This window comes from Leptopilina heterotoma, unplaced genomic scaffold (genome assembly GCF_015476425.1).
Source record: "Leptopilina heterotoma isolate Lh14 unplaced genomic scaffold, ASM1547642v1 Lhet_163, whole genome shotgun sequence".
NCBI lineage: Eukaryota > Metazoa > Arthropoda > Insecta > Hymenoptera > Figitidae > Leptopilina > Leptopilina heterotoma.
Window position 1 is genome coordinate 2290115 of NW_025110879.1, and position 26492 is coordinate 2316606.

The following is a 26492-nucleotide window of genomic DNA, read 5'->3' on the forward strand; positions in this document are numbered from 1 at the left end:
CTCTCTTGCGCTGAACCTTCTCTTTGATATCTTCATTTTGTCCTATCGTAATTCAAATTCACAGAATGCTCACGATGGCCGTCCTCTGTCACCGGTCAGCCGGATGTAAAACAGACTGAACGTTGACCCTTCACCTGCCTTCCAAACAAACCAAAACAAGAATTTTTCGACGTGGTAAAACTTATAATTTGCAAAGTGACTAGTTTAAGAGTTGTTAATGAACTTTAAAATTCACTTGATTGTCTCGAGAGTACATGAGACGACGTTTTATTTCCTGAAGGATACCATAAAATTGATTTAAGTCGTTGCACAGGGGGCAGTGAAGCACGTACCCTTATGCGAAACGCTTGAGTAATGCCGCGGTGATTATAGTGTAACGTGAGTTGAGCATTCATAGGACCCATTTCTGCACTTCAGGGGCTATTGGTTCTGTTCTCCTCTGTTTAGACCGAGGCGCATAGGTTGTAAATCCACTGTGTGATTAGAGGTCGGCATCTGGATGATGGTTATGCTTCTGATATGCTGCGCCAAAATCACGCACCCAAAGAATAGATCGTCATTAAGTCTCTATCTAATGATTGGAGAATTCCCCACTTATTCCTACAACTTTATCTTCGGAAATCGGAATCTATCTAGAAACCTTCAAGTCTGTGAAGAAGAAAAAGAAAAAGTAGCAGAGTTGGTGAAACTGAATTTTAAAGAAAACCGTTTAAAGTCAAGATGAAAATGAAAGGCTTAGTTAATAAGATGCAGTTCCCTGAAGCGTGGCCGCGACTGATATAGTTCCACCAGGTGTTAGTTGAGCAACATTTCGTCGACTCTTGAAAAAGTGCTCGTTGATTACGGTTGGTGTATCATTTTTTCCCCATTAGATGACACACGGATATCGCCGTCCCGCCCCTCTGGGTGATACCTACAGCAACTTACACGGGAAGAGAATTTTCGTCAAGGATGAAGCTTGAAAGGAACTCGGCAAGCAAGCTCGTGCCAAGCAGATGTCTTTTTGTCATGCTAAGGGGATCTCCCCGAGGCGAAGCTTAACGTCTTTCATCATAACCTTGCTGTGCGAGTTTCGTCTAAAATTGTTTTATACGCCACGGAAAGAGGCATCGATCCGTAACGCTCTCCAATTACGGTTCGTATACATGTCATTTTAAAACTCCATTCCTTCTCCATATACTCGTTTGACTCTGTATTTTACTTGTTTTACCACTCTTTACAATCAACTCTGGTCAACTCTGCAAGACCAGCACCTAAACTGTGCACAGTGTTTACATTTGATGCTCAATTTCAAAATTTTCGCTTCTTCGGAACTAGACGCCATAATTATGGTCTCTAACGAGATTAATCGACCGGAGACCATAATAAATTTTAAGAAATGAGAGAAGGAGTGAATTTGGTGACGAGGAATGTAGAAATATTTACAAGTCACAGTTTTACATAAATTGCGCAAATCCTCTTAAGGGGGGGTCTAAGTGGTTTGGTGACAAGCGACAAGGTCTTATATTATATTTTTTTTCACAATTTAAAGAAAAAAATGTATGAAATGATGGAAAAGGATGAAAAAATAAATGGAAGTTGGTTTTTATAAACGGAAGTAATAAAAAGTTATAAACTAAATATTTTTTTTTCACTGAGCTATCAGATAACAGTAGAACACAATATTTTCATTTTAACTGTGCTGTGCACTACAAGATGGCACTGCTAATGCCTCTAAGTAGCGAGTTCACAGAAATTAGCAATTTTGGTGCGGCTGCGAAAAAGGCGCAGTGTTTACGTCAGTCGCTCAGTTTCCTGGCGTTATGAAAACGCGATTGAATAAAATGTTTAATTGTATTAAACTTTAATTTAAAAAATATTTAGAGCAGTTAAAAAAATTGAGAAAAATATTTCATATTTTTTTTCTACAAGTGCAGTAAAACTCGGTAGTTTATTTATTTACATCTGTGATTGTGAAGTTCGGTATAACCTCACTTGTCAATATACTTGGAGAATTTCGCACTTGGTTTTTAATAATGCATTTTTTAATTTCAAATATAATTTGTAACAAAGAAATGCAATTCATGAAACAAAAATTAGATTCATAAATAAAAGAAACATTCTCTTATTCCAAATTCGTTGTTTTATTTTGATTTTGACTATTCCTTTTTTCTAGTAATAGTACAAAATTTAAATATAAAATTGTTCAGCCATAATTCATAAAAATAAATTTATAAAATCTTATTAATTTCATTTGAAAAATATTTAAATGTATTATTAGTTTACTAAACTAATATTAACATTATATAATATTATTAGGTTGACAACATTTAGGCATTATTTTATAAACACAAAAAATTGATCATTTTCAATATGTTAGTTAGATTGTTTATATTATTATGATTAATAATATAATATATAAAGTAAGAAAAATAAGTCATATTTTCCACTAAAAGTGCACTAAAATTCAATAGTTTGTTTATTTATTTACATCTTTGATAGTGAAGTACATCATAACCTCACTTGGCAATACAATTGGAGAATTTTGCACTTTGTTTTTTGTAATGTATTTTTCAATTTCAATTAATTTGTATAATGCAAATGTAATTGGCTTCATTTTAAAAATTAAATTAAATACCTAGGATTTTTTAAAATAAAAATCATTTATTTCTCTATAATTAGGGAAAAAATTATTTTACAAATTCAGATTACTTATTTTCTCTTTAGTGAAATAAAATTTTTTTTATTTTCATAAGAAATACCAACAATAAAATATAAATCTTACGATTAATTAATTTTTAGTCAAAAATGACATATTTATTAATCAAACAAATTTATATATGATTAAAAAATCGATAGATTTGTTTTCCCAATGTTGATAAAAAGTTTTTACAAGTAATTTGTTAAATTTGTCTAGTTAATTATTTGTTTTAAAGAAATAATTAATTATTTTAAATCTTATTATTAAATATGTTTATTTCTTTATTAAAAATTTAAATAACTGATAGGGTAAACGTACCAATTGTCGAGGATGGTTCCTGTTGTCGAGTAAACAAACTTTGAATTTTATTTAAACATTGTAGCACATTGTAAATGGAAAAAAGTGGTAAATATTAATTTTCTTATGCGCTATAAATGTGAAAAAAATATATTAATATTATATCCATAAACAAATGAGACATTTTAGACAATATTTTTTGGTTATTACCATGGTAACATCGACAAATGGGACACCCTCGGCAATTGGTACACTTACCCTATTACACTAATTTAAAAAATAAAACGTTTCTTTTATTGAAAAATAAATTGCTTTCTATATTTATAGAATTAAAATTTGCAATTTAAAAAATTTTCCATTTTTAAATATTAAAAAATTTGTTTCTTCCGGAAAACAATAACGAGAATTTTTTAAAAATGACAATCATTTATAAATCTCTAATTAGAAAAAAAATGCTCTTACAAAATTAGTTAACTTTTATCTTTAATAGTAGTATAAAGGTTTTCCGTTTTTAGATTTAAAAAAAATGAGAAAATTTAAGTCTCATGATTATTAATTTTGAATTAGTCATTTCTGACCATTTTAACAACACTGCTACGTTTATTAAATAATTTAGTAACATTACATACAAAAATTATAAATCCAAACAAAATAACAGCACAATATTACTGATTAACTTTTAGTCAAAAATGACTAATTTTTAGGTCATGTTAAATAACTAAAAGGTCAATAGATTTATGTCTTTCAAATATTTTCGAAAAGTTTTTAGTAGTAATTAGTCAAATTTGATGGTGGAATTATTTGTTTTCTACTAATGATTAGTAGATTAATAATTTACTACTAATTCAGATTTAGAGATTGTACAAAAGCTATTTACTAGAGCTGCGCAAAATTCGAACCGAACCGAGTTTTGTTCGGTTTTGGGTCGCCGAAATGTCGAATATTCGACATCCGAACTGGGCTAGTTCGAATGTTAAATGTTCGACATTCGAACTAGGCTAACTCGAATGTCGAATTTTCGACACTTGAACTAGGCGAAAAAATTCGAATAGTTCGGTTCGAATTATTTTGCACAGCTCTACTATTTACCAATGCATCCTAAGAACTGATTTTCGAATTAATTTTAAACTGCATAATATGACCCAAAGTCCAAAAATTGATTTACGTTTAACTATAAAATTAATTAACATTTTAGTCTTTTGAATATTCAACAATAAGCAGAGTCAGACATTCTTTCCTCTGCGATGTGATTGTTCAATTTTTAAACAGTGAAATTGACTCTTTTTATTTATTTGAGATACAAAATAAAAAATATTAATAAAATACTTAATAATAAAAAATAAAAACTTAATTTTTATTACCTCAAATAAAATTTTTTTGTTAAATCTAAAATAATTTGTATGTTGGAGAAAAGAAGCTAATGCGTTTTTATTAAGTGTAACAATTATATAAAAATTATACTAAGTCTAATATTAAAATTCACTTATTTGTGTATTATATTTATTATATTATATTTTTTAAATAAATATTTTTATTATGTAGACCATGTATATTTGGAGAAAATGAATCGGAATTTACTTAACGCAAGTATATTTATTCAATTTGATAAATGCATGTAAGTATATTCAAATGAAGTGAAAACTTTCATAGATCGTTAGATCTATGGTACAAGTTTTAAAAATGCTTAGAATTTTCAACTTGATACACCATACATTGTTATTGTTATTGAAGTATATAACAAAAATTCAATAAATTCCATACAGTAGGTGTTTAATTTTACCGTGTCGTTAATTTTGGCATGTTATTCTATTGTACACGCATATATTTCCATTACAATATCATTTATTTTAAACATGGAAATTTTGCACTATTTTATAAATAACGTGTCAATATTAATTAAATTATGGTTGATTTAAAATTATTTATAATCAACTGTTAAGTTTGAATGAAACACAAAATTTTTAAACAAATTTTTTATTTACATTAAAACAATATATATTTGAATTAAATATAATTAGTCAACCAAATAATCCTTTTCAATCAAAATAATGCATATTTTTGATATATTGGGATTAGGCTTATAAACTAATCTAAATTTAATACAGCTCTTTCTATTTAAAGAACTTTTTATAGAATTGTTTATTTAACTTGTACATATTTAATTGCATCAGTTAAACTTTATATAGTGTTCAAAAGTGTAACATTATTAACTAACTTACACACGACTTATCATAGACATTTGATTTAAACACATGCAAAAGATTCATCTGGATGTTTTTCTATTAGCGTGGCAAGATTTACAGCTCTTTTTTATTTAAAAATATTTTTAGAATAAGTTGTTTTTAACTAATACTCATGGAATTGTTTAAGTTTAGTTATATTTCCAAATAAAGCAACAATATTATTAAGTTAACTTACTCACGACTTATCATAGACATTTGAATTAAACACATGCAAAAGGTTCATCTGAATGTTTTTCTAATAGCGTGGTAAGATTTACAACCCTTTTTTTATCTTTTTATAAAATTGTTTTTTGACTTATACTCATGGAATTGTTTGAGTTTAATTATATATCCAAATATATCAACAATATATTAAGCTAACTTACTCACGACTTATCATAGACATTTGATTTAAACACATACAAAAGATTTATCTGGATGTTTTTCTAATAGCGTGGCAAGATTTACAGCTCTTTTTTACCCATGTGATAATTTATTAAGGTCACGTGCAATTGCACTTGAATTAAAAAATCTTCTAGTGAAGTAATATATGTTTTAATTTATAACTTTGATTAAACAACCTAAATAATGTTTTGAAAATTATGTAGAATGTACGAGAGAAATGGAGAGGGTGAAGTAGAAAGAAAAATAATTATTAACAGCATCTGAATATTCTGGATATCCTACGGATATCATAAGGATATCAGGAAACTATTATATCCATAGGATGTCTCAGGGATGTCCTGAGATATCTTAAAGGCATCGTAGGGATATTCAAATTTCCGGATGTGACTAAGACTTCCGTAGGATATCGTTGAATATCCGTTACTGTCAGGAATGAACTAACAGAAGATAGAAATAATGTTATGAAGAATATAAATTTTTTCTCACCAATAATCCTCCTTTTCCTTACTGTCAAAATCCAGAGCACACTTATATTTTCTGCGTAGACGGAACCCTCTTATCAACACCGTTTTATCCATTCGTCACATGCGAAATACGCACAATGGGAATAAAGGAAGACTGAAAATAAATATACAAATTAAAATTTAATAAATACATCTATTAATAATGCTCAAAAGTTGTTCCACAAATTAAATAAAAAAATTTTACATTTCTCAAAGCCACTGTTAAAATATTTAAATATAGTTTAAAATTTTTTTTCAGTTACTCACTTTTTCGAATCGCACATAACTACAAGTCTATATGACTAGGGTAGATTGATATTTAGACCGTTGAACATTTTAAGACGTCCCAAACACGAAAGATTCAATTGCTCTCACCAGATGTAGTTCTTAACATTGATACACTTTTTATGGAGCTGTCCGTCGCAAGTAGCACACCATTTCCAGAGTATAATTGTCGAGAAATCTGAACACCAGAGTTATCTGACAACTGAACGTAATTTTTCTTCTTCTTCAATGATGTTCACAATGTAAAAAACAAGGCCTAATGTTTTCTTTATTACTCCCGAAATCTGCAATTAAATTGATTAAATAGCACACTATGAACAATAGAAAAAATTGTGAGTTACATATGACTTTTTATATCACAAATGATTGAAATCTCGTTCATTGAGCAGTAAAATGGTTGAAACTCGAAGTTTGTAGGCTAGGTGACGAAGAAGAGAATGGACATGGTTATGGAGGAAAACTGATCTAACATTTTCCTCTCTGTTTGTATGTTTATTTTCTACTAACATCAATTAACCTATAAACTTCGATTTTCAACCCGCTATACATGCCCAATAAAAGTACATTGTGTACCGAGATACTGTAAACAAGCGAGGACGAGAAATGCGTGCGCCCGAGGTATACACATTTTATACAAAACGAGAATGGAATCCCCGGTTAATCGGTGCGTTTTTGAAAGGTAAAGCATAGCTTTGCTTCAAGCAGTAGTTTTACCGTCCTAGGATGAGAAAACTCCTGCCTGAAGTAATGGCATGCAATAAAAAAAAGTAGTTTTAAAAACAAAAAAATTAGTAAAAAAGTAGCTTTTAAAAATTAAATTTGACGACTACAAAACTCGTTTTAGACGATTCACAAAAATAACAAAAATTTAATTCTGTTTTTCATTTTCCTGATTGTTTCCTAATTTTCATCAAAAATATTTACTTTTTTTCTTATACTGTTAATAACGTAAATTCTACATTTTTACAAACTTCAATAATTTTCTAAATTTTATTTTAAATTCTTCAAAAATACGATATTTAAAAATAATTTTTTTAAGTAAAAAATAAAATTTATTTTAATTAAATTTGACAAAATTTCCAAATAATTGGAAATTATTATCATAAAAACATTTTTAATTACACTTTTTCCAAAAGACTAATTTTTTTCATAATTTCCAAATTATATTACATTTAAGTATTGAATTATTTTTGTTAAATAAATATTTACATACTTACTTATTTATTTTTTCCACAGAAATTAAAATACTTTAAATGATTACTATGTAAAATCTTTTTCAAATTTAACAACTTTAAAAACTTACATCTGTAATTCTTCCAAAATTCAATCATTTCTTTTATTGACATTTGTAATTAAAATTATTCAATCCTTTAAGCATTTTAAAAAAACAATAAATTAATAATTTGTTAAAATAGACATTTCAATACTAGGTATTTCAATTTACAACAATTTCATTAATTTTATTAAGATTTTATTCGACGAATTTAATTAAAATTTCTTTAAAATAATTTAATACTTATAAAGAATTTTATAAGGATTTTTTAAAATAGATGAATCACTGTGAATTATTTTATTAAAATTTCTGAAAGTAATTGAATTTTAAAGAAATTTTTGTAAATAGCATTGAAAATAATTAAATTAATTAATAAAATAAAAATAATTAATTAATTCTTCCTGTGAAGAATTTTATATAAATTATTTTAAATAATTGATTTCTTTCGAAAAAAATTAGTAAAACTGTGTTTGAAATAATTGAATTTCCAGTAGCCGTTTTATTAATTGTAAAAATGTTTTGTAAAAAATTTTTAAGAATAATTTTTTCATTTCAAATTTTAGCAAATTTAAAGTTGTGCAAATTCTGAAAAAAAGAAAAAAGTTGGTTTTAGTGTGACAGCGATTCACACAAAAGCAACTTTACTAATTGAAATGTAACGTGACGGTTTTCTAGGCATTATAGTCTAAATTAAAATCTTAGACATATTAAATTAAAAATATCAATATGGACAAAACATCAAAAATTCAATAATTAAAATTTTTTGTAATTATAAATTTGATAAGGTACTTTTTTGATGCGCAATAAAGCTATTTTATTAGAATCATAAGTTTACTTCACTAAAAAGTGTTTATTAGGACAAAAGACTTGACTGTATTTTTAAAAATGTTTAAATAAAAAAAATTTGAAATTATTTTTGTTAGCAGTTTTTTATTTTTATTGCAGATAAAATTCTTACCTCTTCTTGACTAATCAGTTCCCACAAAAAATCCTCTCCTTGATCTTCTGTTGATGCTTGACGTTTACGTTGAATGAAAACTTGTAAAGCAATTACACCTGTCACAATTTGGTTGATATTTACAGCTTTTTGCAGAAACACTATTATTGCACAATTTCTTGATCGATGACAGCAGAAATGTTGAAATGGCTTAAATTTCCTCTACTACAGCAGTCTAAGTGTCGGGAGTTTTTTTCCTCTTACGTAGATTGAATATCTATAAAGAAATTAGTTAGCTGTAAATAATTGTTTTACTCGTAGTGATGCTATCGCCATGATTGTATTGTAAACTAAGAATTTAATGTAAAGTTAGCTTTTCAGTGTGATAAAATTTATTTATTACGAACGTTTATTAACTTACCTTTTAAAACCTTACTTTCGTTTTAAAAGTATTCGGTTTGTAACGAGTTTCGATTTCTTCTAAACCTCGGGTGATCTTTCCAGCGTCTGTGAAATATATATTTCTTCAATATCCTTTTTTACACATTAAAATTTAATCGTTGGTGCAGATAGCAACTGCAAAATAAAAATAAGTCATTTTTTTGTCAGGTTCCGTTTCCTGATAATAGAAATTTACTGAAGTACTTTTAAAGATATGCATTTTTCAATTTTACATAGTAAACATAAAAACTCACTGAAGACTTAAAAAACATAATTTGAATGAAAAACATCAAATAACACATCCATTTTTTAACAGCAACTGTCAATAACTGACAAATGAAAAGTTTTGCACTTGTTTTCATTATGAAGCACTATTTTTTGTATACATATTTTATTTTATTAAATATACAATAAGCCACATGACTTACTTTCTTGTCTGACAGTAAACATATATTTACAGCATAACCAAAACTTTTTTGGAAAATTTGTTTACTCTGTAAAATTGTTATTGACAGTAGTGTTCTCACCTCTTTTTGGAATTTTAGTACATTTAGAAAATGTATTTTTTACTTTGCAGTTATTTATTGTCTATTAATTCACTGTCTCAAAATGTAAAGAGAAATATAAAACTGACTCTAGAACCTCTAGAAATAATTGGATATAACCTACAAGTCGTAGCCGGTTGCAATACTGGATACGCTGTGCGCATGCTCCATACCGCGTTTATTTAAATTCCCTAAATCATAATAGAATGTCGGGTTATAATTGATTCAATATTACATATCGTGATACACTCGAATATTCAGAAAAATATATTGAAACATTTATTTTATAACTCACTTTTTTCAAATTTTCATCACGTAACATAATTTTATATTTTTAATATTTTCAAAAAATAAATTATCATCTGTGAAAAATGTTAACATTGTTAGATTTAAATATTACTTGTGTCTTTTTTAAATAACAATAACATATATTATATGTAAATTTTGACATAAAAAATTTTAATAAATTATGTTCAAAAGTTTTTTAAAATTCTTATCAAAATTTCAATTATCTTTATAAATAATAACATTTTTCTCCAAAATGCAATTATTTTTAAAATTTTTTGATAATTCAATTATTTAGAAAAATAACAAAATTCTTCAAAGGTATTCAATTATTTTTACAAATATAGTGAAATTCTTTGCAAAAATCCAATTATTTTTAATATAATTTTAATAAAATTTCATGAAAGAATTCATTTTTTAAAAAAAAATTTGATAATAATTTTCGAAAGAATACAATTATTTTCTAAAATTTTAATAAATTCTTTTAAATAATTCCAGGGTTCTCACGCTTTTGCTATTTTTAAATTCCTTGACTTTTCCACGCTTTCCAGGTTAAAAAACGGAATTTTTCCAGGTTTTTAAACTACATTTATATTTTACCCAATTAAATAATTTCCTGATTTTCAGACAAAACTTTGACTTTTTCCCTGACTCTAAAGAACTTTAGTCTTAAATAAATGTTTAATTATAATTATTTTTTTATTGAAATTAAGATTATTGAAAATTTTAAATTCAATAACATATAAGAATAATAATTATTATAAAACTTGCTAATTTGTTACTGTAACTTTTTCAAAAATTATTTTCATTATTTCGATTATTTATTTCTAGAATTGTATTAAAAATAATTGAAATACTGCCAAGAATTTTACTAAAATTTCTTTTTAAATAATTGAATTATTTTGTGAAATTTTATTGAAATAGTAGACAATTAAAATAATTTAATTTTGACAAAATTTATTAAAATTATTTTGAAAGAAATTGAATTGTTACAAAGAATTTCATTAAAATTTTTGAAAATAATTTAATTCTTTGAAGAACTTTAATTAAAAATGTATTGGAAAAATAGGCAAAAGTTTTTTAAATAATTTAATTTCTTTGATAAATTGTAATAAAATTTTTAAGATTAATTACATTTGTCCAGGAATTCCGTTAAAATTGTATTGAAAATAATTAAAAGTCTGCGATGAATTTCATTATTTGTGAAAATAATTAAATCCCTGTAAAAAATATAATTGAGGAAATTTTTTGAAAGTAATTAAAATTTTACCAAGAGTTTTATTAAAATTTTTGAAAATAATTAAAATTTTACCAAGAATTTTATTCAAATTTTTGAAATTAATTGAATTTTTGAGAAGAATTTTACAATTTTTGAAAATAATTGGATTTTTGCAACTAAAATTCTTCTATAAATCCATTTTTTTAATAATTAATTAAATATATATTAAAAAATTTAGTTCATTTCAGAAGAATTTTAATTTTTACAATTTTTTTAAATCTAGGTGTATTAAAATTTCTAATTAAATTCATTTGAAATTGAAATTTTACAAACATTAAAATTAAAACCTTTTGTAGTTCATCTACTTATGAAAAATGTAAACGCAACTTTTTTAAAATTCAATTAATTTTTAAATATTTAAAAATGAATGAATTCAAATATTTTTATAAGTAGTAAAATTCATTGTAAGATTTAAATTATTTATCATTAATAATAAAATTCTTTTCAGAAATTCAATTATTTTCTAAAAATTTTAATAAAAATCAAGAATTAAATGTTTAATTTCAATTATTAAGAAACACGATTATTGTAAAAAAATTGAAAGAAATGGTTTCATATAAAATTCAATTGCTTTGAAAATTTTCAATTAAAATTATTAAAGAAACTATTATTTTAAAATAATTTTAAAAAATTCTTCAAATGTTTTTAATTAGAATTATCAAAAATTTGAATTTTTTCCCAATAATTCAATTATTATGTAAATTATAAAATTCTTTTTAGAAATTCAATTATTTTCATAAATAAAAAAATTTTTACAGGAATTTAATTATATTGAAACATAATTCTCATACAATTTTTCGAAAAAATCTATTATTTTTGAAAATTTATATAAAATTCGTTGCATGAATTAAATTATTTAAAAAATTTGTATTACAATTCGTTAAAAGAATTCTATTATTTAAAAACTTGTTAATAACATTCTTTATGAGAATTCAATTTTAAAAAACATTAATTTTATTCAATAAGTTATTGATTTTTGTAATATTTAAATAATTGAATTCTCATAGAATTTCTAATAAAAATTGATTTAAAAATGAATTTCAATTAAAATTATATATATAATAATTTAATATTAAAATCAGTATAGCATGCATTTTTAGAAATAATTGTAATCTGAAAAAGTTTTAAATTAAAATATTTGAAAATTTGAATTTTTCATACTTTTAATTTAAAATTTTATGGAATTTTCTTCAAAAAGGTTTAAAGAAATTTTAAAAAATTTTAAACAAATGGATTTTAAAAGTCTCAAAGAACTTTTTCGAAAATTATTAAAAGTAACTTATTTAAAGAAGAATTTTATTTAAAAATTGTAGACAATAATAATTGAATTGAAAATGATGAAAATAATTTCGAAGAAGTTACAGTACCTAACTATATTTCTATAATATAAAATAATTATTTTATAACTTGATCCTTTTTAATTATTATAAAACATGAATTAAAGTTTTAAGTAAAACTTTTCAAGGTTTTCAAAGTCCAAAATAATTTTTTTCATGGTCCACTTTTTAGGGTACTAATTTTCAAAACATTTGTTATTTATAATCGAGTATAATAGAGTAAGTTCTATTTATTAGTTTTTCTCAATAAGTGTATTTCAAGTAAATTTTTACTTACTCTGAAAATTTTAATTAGTAAAAATGATTACTAATTTGATTTAGTGACTGACATTTTGATTTTAAATAAGTAAATTTTACTAATAAATAATCATTTCTACTAATTTTTTAGTAAAATTTACTAATCAAAAAGCAAAATATCAGTCACTACTTCAAGTTAGTAAACATTTTTACTAATTCAAATTTAGAGAGTACTTATAAACAATTTTATAATTTCTACATACAACAGTTTTTCATAAATAACTTTAAATACAATTTATTGATAAAATATTATAGAAATATAAAGAACATCGATTTAAGAAACATCAATCAAAATTGTTTTTAAATAATTAAATTCTTTTGAGAATTCCTATTAAAATAATTTATTGATATACAATTTATTGAATTAGGATAAATTTTTGAAAATAATTGTATTACTGCGAAGAATTTAATGCCCAATTTTAAAACAATTGATTTTTACGGAAAAATGTATGCAAATTCTATTTTAAATAATTTAATTAATGTAAACATTTTTTTTTTGGAAATACATAGTTGAAAGTTTGTGTAGAATATTTTAAAAACTTTTGTTTCATAATTAAATTCTTTCGGGAAATTTTATTACAATAGTAGAATATTGAAAACCATCTAAGTAAGAAAAATCTAAGTAAGAAAAATTGAAATGTTGATCACAATTTTTTTTAGATTTTTTGAAAGTAATTGAATTTCTGCGAAGAATTTAATTAATTTTTAAAATAATTGAATTCTTGTGCTGCATATTGTTATTTATGAAAATAATTGTATTTTGCAATGAATTTTATTAAGTTTCCTGAATATAATTGAATTTCGACGAAAAATTTTATATATATTTATAAAGATAATTGAAATATTGACGAGAATTCAACTTAAAACATCAAGAAAATAAATCTCATTTTTAAGAATTTTAGTTTTTCAAGGTTTCGTCATAAAATTCAGGGTGTTTTCAAGATTTTCAAAGAGCAAAAAGAATTCAAGTACTTTTCAGGGGTAGCTGGACACCCTGTTCTCAATAGTATGGGACAGGTGTCTCAGGACTGCATTTAATAAAAATATTTGATTCATTTCAAGAACTTATTTTTTTCAACTTTACAACATCAATACAAATACCTATTTTTGTAATTTTTTTGAAAATAGATTATTGAAAAATATCTAAAAATATTAAAAGTTAAATTTTATGTAAATTTTTCTACTGATTCTAAGATATACCTGAAAATATTTTGACGATGTCATTTTACAATTATACTTGATTAAAGAAGTAATAAGTTAGATATTGCTCCTGATTGTACTCCGCAATTGAAAAGGTAGGTTTTTTTCCAGAAAGTTAATATAAGAAAACATAGCTTTGCATTTAAAAAAGAAATTATTAATTAACGATTGCTTGTTATTTGGATGGGTATGGAAAATATAGATACTTTTTTGCGTTATGAATTACCTTCTCAGAGAGTGATTTATTTTTGGCCTAAGAACACTTTTTGGTCTTTTGCAGTAGACATGATGTTAATTTTTATTATTGTTATTCAGAGCTACAGATATTGGAATTTGCTAGTACTTGAAGAACAAATTAAATTGTTTATTTATTTAAAAAAACTTAAAGTAAGATAAAATAACTTCGCCCATTTTGGAGATCTGTGCTTATAATTTATTATTGAAAATTCTACTAAAATGTTATTAAAATTTAATATTTGCTTATTAATTGAACGTTTTAAATATAAATTTTGTAAGAATAATATGAAATCGACAATTATAATTCGAAAAAAAAATTGAAATAAGAACAAAAGAAGTAAAAAAGATTACAAAAAATTTTAAATAGATAACCCCTGACCACCACCACTTCCTCCACGACCGTTTCTGTTCCAACCTCCTTCTCTACCACCACGGCTTTTGCCTCCCCCACGGCCTCTTCCTCTATTATATGATCCTTTCCCACGTGCTCCTTTTTTATCGACAACTCCATGCTTTTGTAGGACATTCCGTAAAAGTTTGTTAACGTCCCGGTGGATTTTCTGTAAAAAAATTAATTATGATTATAGGTACTTAATTATTTAATAACATATTCAGTGCCGGTAAAAAGTATTTGACCACCCTACGGCATGCAAGTGCATTACAACAAAGTTTTGTGTCTTTATTACAATAAAGATAAAACCTTCATATCATCAAATAGTAATTTTAAAGCTTACAAATTTGATTTAAAGGATACCTAAGAAAATGAAAAGACAATTTTTTCATTCTTTAATTGCTTAAAATAAAAATTTTGCACTTTTCTGGAAAATTATAAATTTATATAATTTTTTAAGAAATTAATTTAGTAAATGTCATTTGTAAGCATATTTTATGACACTTGAAACGATTTTTTAAAAATTGTTCCACCATAATTTTTAAGAAAGATATGATCATTTTTTTAAAAAGAGTCATTTTTTACTTGTTGGTAACTTTTGAACAAAATTTTTTTTCTACATTTTGTTTTTCTTTAAATATGACTTATGTGCAGGATAAAATGTAGCAACAAAATTTTTGTTTATTGTTTAAATATTTTTTTTTACTAATTTTGCACATAAGAAGGGAAACTTTTTCTCTTAACAATTTTTTCCGTAAGTTAGTTGTTCAAAAGTTACCAACAATTGAAAATAAAAGTTATTTTTTTAAACAAATCATCATATTGCTTCCTCATTGAGGAAGTATCTTTCTTAAAAATTATCGTAGAACAATTTTGAAAAAACGTTTAAAAATGTGATAAAATATACTTTCAAATACTATTTACAAAATTAAAGTGTAATGGTTTCTTAATTAAATTAAAATTTTTTTTTAGATATTCTTTTAGTCAAATGTTTTATCTTTGTAATTACTATTTAAAGAAAAATTTGTCTTTATTATTAATAAAGATACAAACCTTTTTGTAAAGCCCTTGTATGCCGTAGGGTGGACAAATACTTTTGAACGGCACTGTACATTTTTACTTACTTTTGGATTTAGCGCTTGATGTTTTCCGGTCGTTTGAGACTCTGGCTTCGCATAAGTTTCAGCTTGGGAGTTGGCATTTTTTAGAACACTCTCTTGCATATTTGCAAGCATTGCAGATTGCTGCAGTGCGAGAAGAGAAGCAATGGAGTGTTGACTGTTTCCAAATTGCAAAGGCATTCCTGTAGGGGGGTAGACTTCTGTTTGTGGAAATTTTCCCCATTGTGGGTTGAACCCAGGCGTATATCCTTGCTGTCCAGGGAAGTATGGAAATGGAGGATAGACAGGAGGATAATGTCCTGCACTGTACCCAGGTGGAGGATAATGTCCTGCGCCGTATCCAGGTGCAGGATAATGTCCTGCGCCGTATCCAGGTGCAGGATAATGTCCTGCGCCATACCCAGGTGCAGGATAATGTCCTGCGCCATACCCAGGTGCAGGATAATGTCCTGCGCCGTACCCAGGTGTGGGTACGCCGTAGGACCTTCCAAATTTTGCATTCCTGAATGAGTCATTTTGAGTTTGGCTTGTTGATGGACGAGGACCTCGAAATCGGTTTGATGACGGAATATGATATTTTTCTGCAGTTCTTCTCCAACGATGTCCATTCATGTCGATTTCCTCCTCAACAATGATCTCTTCTTCCCCCATCACCTGAGAATTACTGTGATCAGAATTTTCTTTCGAAGCTGGGAGTTTTTGAAGAGTTTTTTCCTCGACATCATCAACCGAATCACCCTCAATTCCAGACAACGTTGATGTTGAGAGTGACGTAGCGTTCGATGTGGGTGGTTCGATTGTTGTAAAAGCACCCGAGCTTCTGGTAGTCATCTTTTGCATTCCTGTAGATTGAAAACAATTGTACTAGCGAAATAAAATGATTGTTTTTAATAATTTTCGAAACAGTTCTTTGACAATTTCCAAATTCATTTGTTTACAATATTCAATTCTACAAAATTTCAATTATTCATAAATGTTTGAATTAAATAAATATAAGAAAATAAAAACCTAAAATGATATTTAAAAAATTCAATTAAACTTTTTCAAAAAAATTAATTTCAAAATTCAATTATTTTTACAAAATTCACGCTATATTGCTTTTAACTGAAATTCATTTTTAAATCAATTTTTATTAGAAAATTTTACTAGAATTCAATTATTTAAATACAAAAATAAATAATGTATTCAATAATTGAATATTTTTTAAAATTGAATTTTTATAAAGAATTTTATCTCTAAATTTAAAAAAAATGTTAAGAATAATTTCATTTTTCGTGAAATTTGATTAAAATTGTATTAAAAATAATTGAAATCTTGTGATCAGTTTCATTATTCATGAAAATAATTGAATTCCTAGAAAGAATTTTATTATTTATGAAAATAATTGAGTGATTGTAAAGAATTTTACAATTTATGAAAATAAGTGAATGATTGCGAAGAAATTTATAAAACATTTGTAAATAATTAAATTCGTGTGAATTGAATTCTTCTGAACAATTTTATTAAAATAGTAAATATTGAAAATCATTGTTTAAGGAAAATTTTAGTAAATAATTTAAATTTTGCCAAGGATTTCAATAAAATTTTTGAAAATAATTGAATTTCGGAGAAAAATTTAAATGTTCCTGAAGATGATTGAAATTTTGATAATTAAATTTCTGCGAAGAATTTTGTTACTTTTGAAAACAATTCAATTTTTGCAATCATTTATAATTTCTATGAAATTCTCCAAATTATATCGTATACAATTTACAAACTTTTCGTCATTTTTAGTCAAATTGCGTACATTACAGACCTTTTCAGAAAAAAAGGAATTTTACGTACTTCAAGAAAATTTAAGGACCTTTACGGGATTTACGGACCTAGTTCGAGCCCTGTAGAATGTAAAAAAATTTCAATTATTTCAAAATTTTTAAAATATTTCTTTGTAAAAATTCAATTGTCTTGAAACAATAGACTTGAAAAATTTCAAAAATTTTATTTTTCAGAATTAAAAAAAAAACTTTGCGAAAATTTAATTTTATTAAAGAATTTTAAGTGTGTATCTTTTTTAAATGAACTAATAAAAATTTTGATTATTAATCTTCGCAATAAGAAACATGAATACATTATAATGCAACTCTTTTTAACATTCAATTATTTATTAATTATTAAATTAAAATATTTTGAAAACTCGATTTGTTAAACAATTTTTAATGAAATTCTTTAAAAACTTTAATTATTTTCAGTTGAATTTCACAAAATTTTTAATAATTTGATAATTTTTCTTAAATTTATTTACCTACTATATTTGAATCAGTGACTAGTTTTTTACTATCAAATTAATTATTTTTAACAAATTCAAATTTAGAGAACAGTATAAATATCTATAAAAAATTAAAACTGAAATAAAAAGTGAGTTTTTAAAAACAAATTAAAATTTCAGGTTACTTAATTATTTACTATTTACTATGCCTTAAATAAACTCATTTAACTTACCCTTGTTGCCATCTTTCTCTGCATTTTTTTGACTCTTTTCTCCTTCTCTGTCTTCTTCATCTTTATTAATTTCAACTTTATCTTCATTTTCAATTTTTTCTCTTTTTCTGTCTTCTTTATCTTTATTAATTTCAACTTTCTTTTCTTTTGTTTGAATTTTTTCTCCTTTTCTGTCTTCTTTATCTTTATTAATTATAACTTTCTTTTCTTTTTTTTCAATTTTTTCTCCTTTTCTGTCTTCATTATTTTTATTAATTTTTTTCCCTTTAGGTTTACTATTTACACATTTCCTCTTCCTGTTGTTCACCATTTTCTCAGCTACGTACAAAAGAAAGAAATATTAAATAAAGTTGAATAAACTTTTTTATTTATTTTAATATATGTTAAGTAATATAAATGGGTGATTCTTCTGAGAGTGTGATTTTTAAACTTCTATTTTTCAATATTTTTTTTTGAAATTACATTGTTTTTTCTAGTGAAACTACTTTCTTTTATACCCTACAGTAGGAATTTTCAGTTGCGCAAAATTAATTCTTAAAAATATTAAAGTTTTTATTCTTTGCAGATAAGATTGACTTTGTTGCTCTATTAGATTAGTTTTATTTGATTTGCGAGTTTTTTTATTAAAAATACACCCTAATATTGTTCACGTAATAAAAAAAACTTACAAAATAATAATTTGCATATTTTAACCAAATATTGTAGTTCGATTAAAATATAAATCTAGTTTAAGTATCTGATTTAATGGTTATTTGGGTTAATTTCTTCAAAATAATGCAGGTAAATACTAAAAACAAAAGAAAAATAAAAAGCAAGGATTCTGAGAAGAAATTGAATTTTTACTTAGACCATAATGTCAATTTTGATTATTTATAAAAGCAATAATTTGCCTTCTTTTCACAAATAATTTATTGACAAATTAAACATCAGATTCTCGACTTTATTTCAATGTGCATTAAAATTTTGTTTTGTTTTTTTTCATGTATAAAAATATCAGTAAACAACGTGAAGTAATTTTAACCTAAAACACTAAAAACAGAGTTTAAACATTTTTATCAAAACTAAAACTAAGGTCTAAAAAATTTTTACCTACATATAATCAAAGAAAAATCATTGTACTTTCTAACATTATTCATAAAAATTTCTAAGAGTTAAAAAAAAACTAAAAAATTAGTTTTCTTATAGAAGTCTCATTGGATACATGCTAAAAAGGCTTCGGAGATGAAACAATTTTAGTTACTGCATAAATGCAGATGAATAAAAAAATTCTTTTTTAATGATAAGTGCTAAATTTTTCTATGGAATTTGTTAATTATTAGAGAGTAGATTTTGTACAATTAATCGAGACATAAAAAATGTCACTTTTAGAAAAATCACCCAAACATTATATTATAATTTAGATAATAAAAGAATTTTTTACCTTTCTTTGGGACTTCCTTCTGAGCAATGTATGGTCTCATTTCATGATATTCGACGCAATGTATTTGTAAAGCTTTATTCACATATTTTCAAAAACATTCATTTACACTTTCTGTCGTTTGGGTATATTTCCAGAACACTCGATGAACGTTTTCAGGCTATGTCCAAACACTGTGTTACGTTGAACACCCTAAAGGTGCTTGCACACTTTCAAATTTTTCAGCAAGCGAGGTCGTCAAAATTCACGTTTGTAAATATGATTGAATCTGACAAAAGTTTATTTTCACGCAGCTTTTGTAGAACAAAGGGGCCGTGTATAAATTACGTAAGGCTCTAAGGGGGGAGGAAAGGTCCAGCTATTCATTACGTCCAGCAAAAAAAATGTCGCCAATGTATATAAATATTCTTACGAAGGAGATGGGGGGGGCTAAATTTTCGGAAAATTGGCCTTACGTAATTTGCACACGGCGCCCAATCATATTTAGTGACGTATAGTTTCACGACCGTTAAAATTTAGTGTTGCGCTGTCCTTCCGGTTTCACGGCGTTTTAAAAAGTCAGGCCGCAGTCCCATGGCAGCGTTTTGCGTTGCGTTGTAATGAGAGAGAATGCAGCAAACGTATATTTGCGTCTTTTTCTCTCCCATTACGACGCAACGCAAAACGCTGTCATGGGACTCCACCCTCAGGGTGGAGTCCCATGGCAGCGTATTGAGTTGCGTCTTGTAACTAGGCCATGAGTGTGAGAGAAATGAAGATATATGTTTGCTATATTTGCACTCACGGCCTAGTTACAAAACGTAACTGAATACGCTGCCATGAGACTCCACCCTTATGACACGTTTATGAAAATATTGTTTGTTTGTGACGTATAAGTTCGTTCACATGGCACGAAATCAAAGGATGTGTCTACAATGAGTTTTTTATACCTTTGTGTTAAACAAAAAATTACAACAAATTTTTTAGATTCCTTTGTATTTTTGGGGTGCAGTCCCATGGTACTATTTTGAGTTGCGATTTAGAACTAGGCCACAAGTGCAAAAAAGCTAACATATATCTCCATTTGAATTTACATTCTCTCTTACTCTTATGTGCTACCATGACAAACAGCAGGCAGGCACCCAATAAACAAAAACCTATTCGCTTGTTTTGAATCGGTCGAAAGCTCTTGTGAATCCGCATTCCTAAAAGGCGAAGGCAGATTAATTCTGATTATTTGCACTACTTATTGAATAGGACGTCAATAATTTGAATCGGGATAACAAACTTTTTATTATCCGATTCACAATGTGACATGAATCGGAGGTGGCGTCGAATGAGAATAGCATGATAAAAATTTGTTTACAGATAAATAAATATTATAATATTTTTCAAAATAAATTAACGAATGAGAATCATTTTCAAAATAAACGTTTTATTAAATATTTACAAGAAGAAAAATGAAAAGTATTATGAACTTGAAAACTTTTTCACACTAATATACAAACACTTCAAGTGCAAGAAATGTTCATCAAACATCGTAGATTTCAATTTATATAATCAAAATTATTCAATATCTTTAAATATTTTAATAAGCTGACTTACTCCTCACGAATCTAAACACTCGATAACATAATTGTCCACTATTGCACATTATTTATTATATTATTAACCGTATTTTAAAAAGCGCCACAAATCATTCTTGAAATTTAATATTATAAAATCTACGATTTAAAGGTTAAGGGTGCATTAATACATCTGTTGATAGGAAAAAAAGTTCACTTTTGGGCTGTAAAGGCCTAAGCACAATAGGTTCGCGAATGTCGTTCGCGAACGCAAAGCATGAGTTAGAAAGTGACAGAGATATATTTGTGTCCTTGTCTATCTCATGCGTCTCGTTCGCGAACGACTTTCGCGAATCTATTGTGCGTTGGACTTAAACTTCATACGTAAAGCATTCAATTGCTTTGAATTAGGGTGCAGTCCCATGGCAGCGTAAAAACGTCAAAGCGTCGGCGTCAAAACGTAAATGCATGAGAGTGAAAGAAACAACCTTATATCTCCATCTCTTTCACTCTCATACTTTAACGCCGACGCTACGACGCTTTGACGTTTTTACGCCGACATGGGACGGTACCTTTAAGGTAGAGTCCCATGTTTGCGTAAAAACTTCAAAGCATAAATGCATGAAAGTGACTAAAATCACCTCATGTTACTCTCTCGATCACTCCTGTGGTGCAAAATCCTATGGCACCGTTTTGCGTTGCGTTTTGTAACTAGATCATGGGTGTGAGAGAGATGGAGATATATGTATGCTCTATTTGCACTCATGGCTTGGTTACAAAACGCTACCATGGGACTCTAGCCTCAGGCTGGAGTCCCATGACAGCGTTTTGCGTTGCGTTTTGTAACTAGGCAATGAGTGCAAATAGAGCAAACATATATCTGTATCTCTCTCACACTCATGGCCTAGTTACAAAACGCAACGCACAACGTTGACATGTTTTATGTTGATTATAGTGTATATTATACTGTTTACAGAAAAGTGTGCAGGACAGTACACTTTTAAATCTGCAGAAATTGACCACATTGTGCTGCATTTATGTTAAAGAAAAGTAGCTCTTTTCCAGCAGGTGTTGCAAACAATATTTTTTCGCTCGCTTGTGCTTCCAGTGATCCTAACTTTTGGAAAATGACATCACAAGTCATTTTTAACAATATGGAACAAAGAAACAATTCATTCAAATCAGTGTGCACTTAATAACACACTTTCCATGCAGCAGGACAAAAAATGTTGTTCACAGAACAGGCGCAAGAGGTGCGATAGTGTCTCAGGCGAGATTATGGGGAAACCTCGGCGACCCTACGCTCTCTCGGCTTCGCTTTGGTGCTTTGGATCCCCTTGGTTTCCTTAATCCCTTAGTTTCCCTATTGTAAGCTATTGTGGGAACACCATTACAAACATGTGTGAACGTGATTTAGGGTACAGTCACACGATCTCATGCAAAACTTATGCATGCAGGTTGCCATGGTAGCGTTCAAGAGTGAGAGAGATAGGAAATTATTCTATCTCTCTCACTCTTGAACGCTACTATGGCAACCTGCATGCATAAGTTTTGCATGAGAAGGTCTGAACGCTCCCTTAGACATATTACAATACATTTTTTTCTTGCCAACAGAGGTATGGATGCACCCTTGCTCTTGCTATAGCTTTCTGCGAAGCATCGGAGCTGTGTAAATGCCTTTATAGTGGTAGCCTTATATTTTTATCAGATGCTACTTTGTACTTCCCGCAATGTACAAATATATTAACTGATCACGAGCATAAAGTTATTTATTGATAATAATTAATAATAATAGGTGTCACGACCTGAAGAAAGGGACCTTAGAAGCAAAAAAATAATAGGTTGTATTTGCAATTTTTTAAATCAAAATACAAAAAGAGGATCAACTGTCAATAACAATCATTGATTGTTTAAGTATTTATTACAACTAAAATATTTAATAAACACTGATTTTAGTTTGAAAAAAGTAAAAAAGAAACTTTTAATCGAGAACAATTTAACACTAACATAACCTTAAAGTGATTTGCTTCTAAGGTCTCTTTCTTGAGATGGCGACCTTAGTATTAATAATAATATTGTTATTCATTATTTCTTAAAAATTACATATGGAATAATGTTCCTATATTTTTGTAAAGCAATGTTGCCACAACTACTGATTTATCAGTAGTCACTTTGCTTTAAAAATCTGCCGATTTTTAAATTCTAAGGATGTTTCATAAATTTAACATTTCATCAGGACCATACTTTAATTTATATAATTAATAAGATAATGTTAATATGACAGTATACCATAAATTTCAATATAAACACCAATCTAAGTTCTGGACAAATTTCATAACTAATCAGTAGGATCATTTTTACTTTGTTATTTTTTATTGACTATATATTTTACTTTTATGGATAACAGAATAATGCAGATAAGACCACTGATCTCTATATACCTCTGGATTGGAAATGCTGTGAGAAAAACTTTTACCACGGCGGCCATCTTTTATTCTAGTAAAAGTACAAAATTATGGCGCGAAAGCCTTGTTTCATGTTACAAAATAAATTTTTTTTTGTATGTAAGCGTATGAATAAACAACTCATGTATAGAATATAAAACGGTAAAATTGATAATTTTCATTATCATTATTATTATTATTACTTCAAATACAAGGATTTCGCGCCATAATTTTGTACTTTTACTACAATGAAAGATGGCCGCCGCGCCGTGGTAAAAGTTCTGCTCACAGCATTTCCAATCCAGAGGTATATAGAGATTAGTGGATAGGACGGTAAGCTAACTTTAAGGGTATATCAAAGTCGATTGGATTTTTGATGTTTGCATTGAGCTTCAATGGGAAAATTCCATCGACTTTGACATCCCCTCAAAGACAATAAAAATATGCAGAATATGTCGACCGACAGCAGAAGATTATGAGTGCAAAAGAGATAGGTAGATATTGTTGTTCTTCTCACTCTCATGATTTTCTGCTTTCGGTCGACGTACTCTGCTCACATGGGATCGCACCCTAAGGGTGGAGTCCCATGATAGCGTTTTGCGTTGCGTCGTAATGGGAGAGAAAAAGACGCAAATATACGTTTGCTACATTCTCTCTTATTACAACGCAACGCAAAACGCTGCCATGGGACTGCGGCGTCCGGGTGAAATCCCATGAAAGAGTTTTGCATTGCGTTTGGTAACTAGGCCTTGAGTGTGAGAGAGATGGAGATATATTTTAACTATATTTGCACTCATGGCCTAGTTACAAAACGCAACGTAATACGGTGCCATGGGACTGCACCCTAATTTGAAATGTTACCATTAGAGATATGATAATATTAACAACGTTAAGTATCTATCTTCATAATTATCACTTGTTCTATGGTTCATAATAAAAGAATGTATTTTAAGTAAAAGTTTGTATAAAATAGGGTGACCAGATTTTGAAAATGGTTTCGGAGGACAATAATAATAGAATATAGGTTGATAAGCAAAAAAAAAAGGTCCTCACTTACTATAAAACGTTAGTTATTTTAATTATTGATGTTATTAAAAAGTTCATTACATATAAATTATACATGAGACAAAGAACTATTTCAAAAAAGCAGGACAAAGAAGGACATTTCGTCATTTTGGAGGACAAAGGAGGGCTTTTTATTTTCGGAGGACAGCTACTAAAAAAGGAGGACAATCCTCCTCAAAGGAGGACGTCTGGTCACCCTATATAGAACTATTATGTTGTTCTGACAGTTGGCAAGGCCTCAAGTCATTTAAGAATAAGAAGATAAAATTATTAATTGAATGTTAAAAAAATAGAATTAATGAAATTGAAAAGCTGTAAAACAATTATTTACAAATTTGACGTTATAGAAACGTGAAACATAAAAGGAATATATTTCTTGTAAAAAACAATGGTTTTAGATAGAAGTCGTATAAGGAAAGGTGGTTCAAGATCACATTCCAGAAAAAGGTGTTTTCTCAGAAGTATGTTTATATAAAATAATTAATTTGTAATTTCAATAGATTTAAATAGAGTTAAGTTTTTTTATTTACATGACAAATAATGTATTTGTAGGATTGTATTCTATAATGGGATGGACGCATTTAGTCCCTTTTATGGTGAATATCACTTTATACAATAAAGTACGTCTCATATTTCTAGTCATCTATTACATATGCCATTTGTACTAAAACTAATTAAATTTTTTACAATTTATACGCTGTTGCATCCCAGGTGGAAAAATTCGCATGAGTTGAGTATTTCACGTAAGACTTCGTGCATATAGAGAAAGTTAAAAGGGACGTACGGTTTGGAAAAATTACTTTTGTAATATTTAGTGATTCTGATAGAAAAAATTGTCTAATAGAATCACGAAATAATAAAAAATTGATTTTTTTAAAACGTAGGTGCTAAATCCTACTATTTACTACTTTTTCACTTTATACTACTATTTGAGTACCTTTTTTAGATTTCAGCCCCTAATACCTACTATTTCTATTTCTTTTTTTGACAATTTCCTACTATGTACTTTAAATACGAATGAATTAAATAAATAATAAAAAATAATAATCTTTAAATAAATTTTTTAAAGACTTTTATAAAATTCTTCGCAAAAATTGAATTATTTTTATAAATATTGAAATTCTTTCATGAATAATAAAATTCGTTACTGGTCAATTCAGTTTATTATCAGGATAGGAAAGAAGTAAATATTTTTTATGAAAATTAGAAAAAAGTCAGGAAAATAAAATATAGAATGAAATTTTTGTCAGTTTTGTAAAGTGCCTAAAACGAGTTTTTTGGTCTTCAAATTTAATTTGTCGATAGCTACTTTTTTAAAATTAATTATCGAGTGCAAAGTCTGTATTTATAGATGAAACTTAAAAAATCATGAAAATTTGAAGCGATTTTCATGGAAATTGTCGACGTGAGCGACAAGCGTCGTTTTGCAAGACACAAATTTTTTCTGAATCGGAAATAAGTTCTAAAAAAGTTTTGAATACCTCCGTGTTTAGGAAAAAGCTCTTCATTAATAAAAAAGCTCCAAATTGATTTAAAAAGCCCAAATTTGATAATTGCCTCTAAAAATTGTGAACACCATCGTCGTTTTTCAAGATACAAATTTTTTCTGAATCGGAAATAATCGGATCTGAGTACCTCCGTGTTTGGAAAAAGCTTCTCTTTATTAAAAAAGGTCCAAATTGATGGAAAAAGCACAAATTTGAGATTTTACTCCAAAAATTCTTTTAAAAAAATTGTCAAAACCTAGCGTCAGTTTTCAAATAACAATTTTTTTCTGAATCGAAAATAAATTCTAAAAAAGACCTGAGT

General features: G+C 27.2%; 1 protein-coding gene and 1 long non-coding RNA gene across 2 annotated transcripts; both read right to left on the reverse strand.

Moving 5' to 3' along the window:
* Nucleotides 1-5180: 5180 nt before the first annotated feature.
* On the reverse strand, nucleotides 5181-9679 carry LOC122499036. The gene is made up of 5 exons (XR_006301292.1): nucleotides 9571-9679; nucleotides 9024-9109; nucleotides 8624-8879; nucleotides 6375-6676; nucleotides 5181-6222 (listed from the first exon to the last, which is right to left on the reverse strand). It is a non-coding gene; the product is annotated as an uncharacterized LOC122499036 (long non-coding RNA).
* Nucleotides 9680-14035: 4356 nt separating this feature from the next.
* LOC122499002 (pro-resilin-like) lies at nucleotides 14036-18343 on the reverse strand. Its single transcript, XM_043607031.1, has 3 exons — nucleotides 18214-18343; nucleotides 15739-16577; nucleotides 14036-14783 (listed from the first exon to the last, which is right to left on the reverse strand). The coding sequence occupies exons 2-3, from the start codon at nucleotides 16573-16575 to the stop codon at nucleotides 14583-14585; spliced, it is 1038 nt and encodes a 345-aa protein (XP_043462966.1). The 5' UTR covers nucleotides 16576-16577; nucleotides 18214-18343; the 3' UTR covers nucleotides 14036-14582.
* Between the last annotated feature and the right edge of the window lie 8149 nt (nucleotides 18344-26492).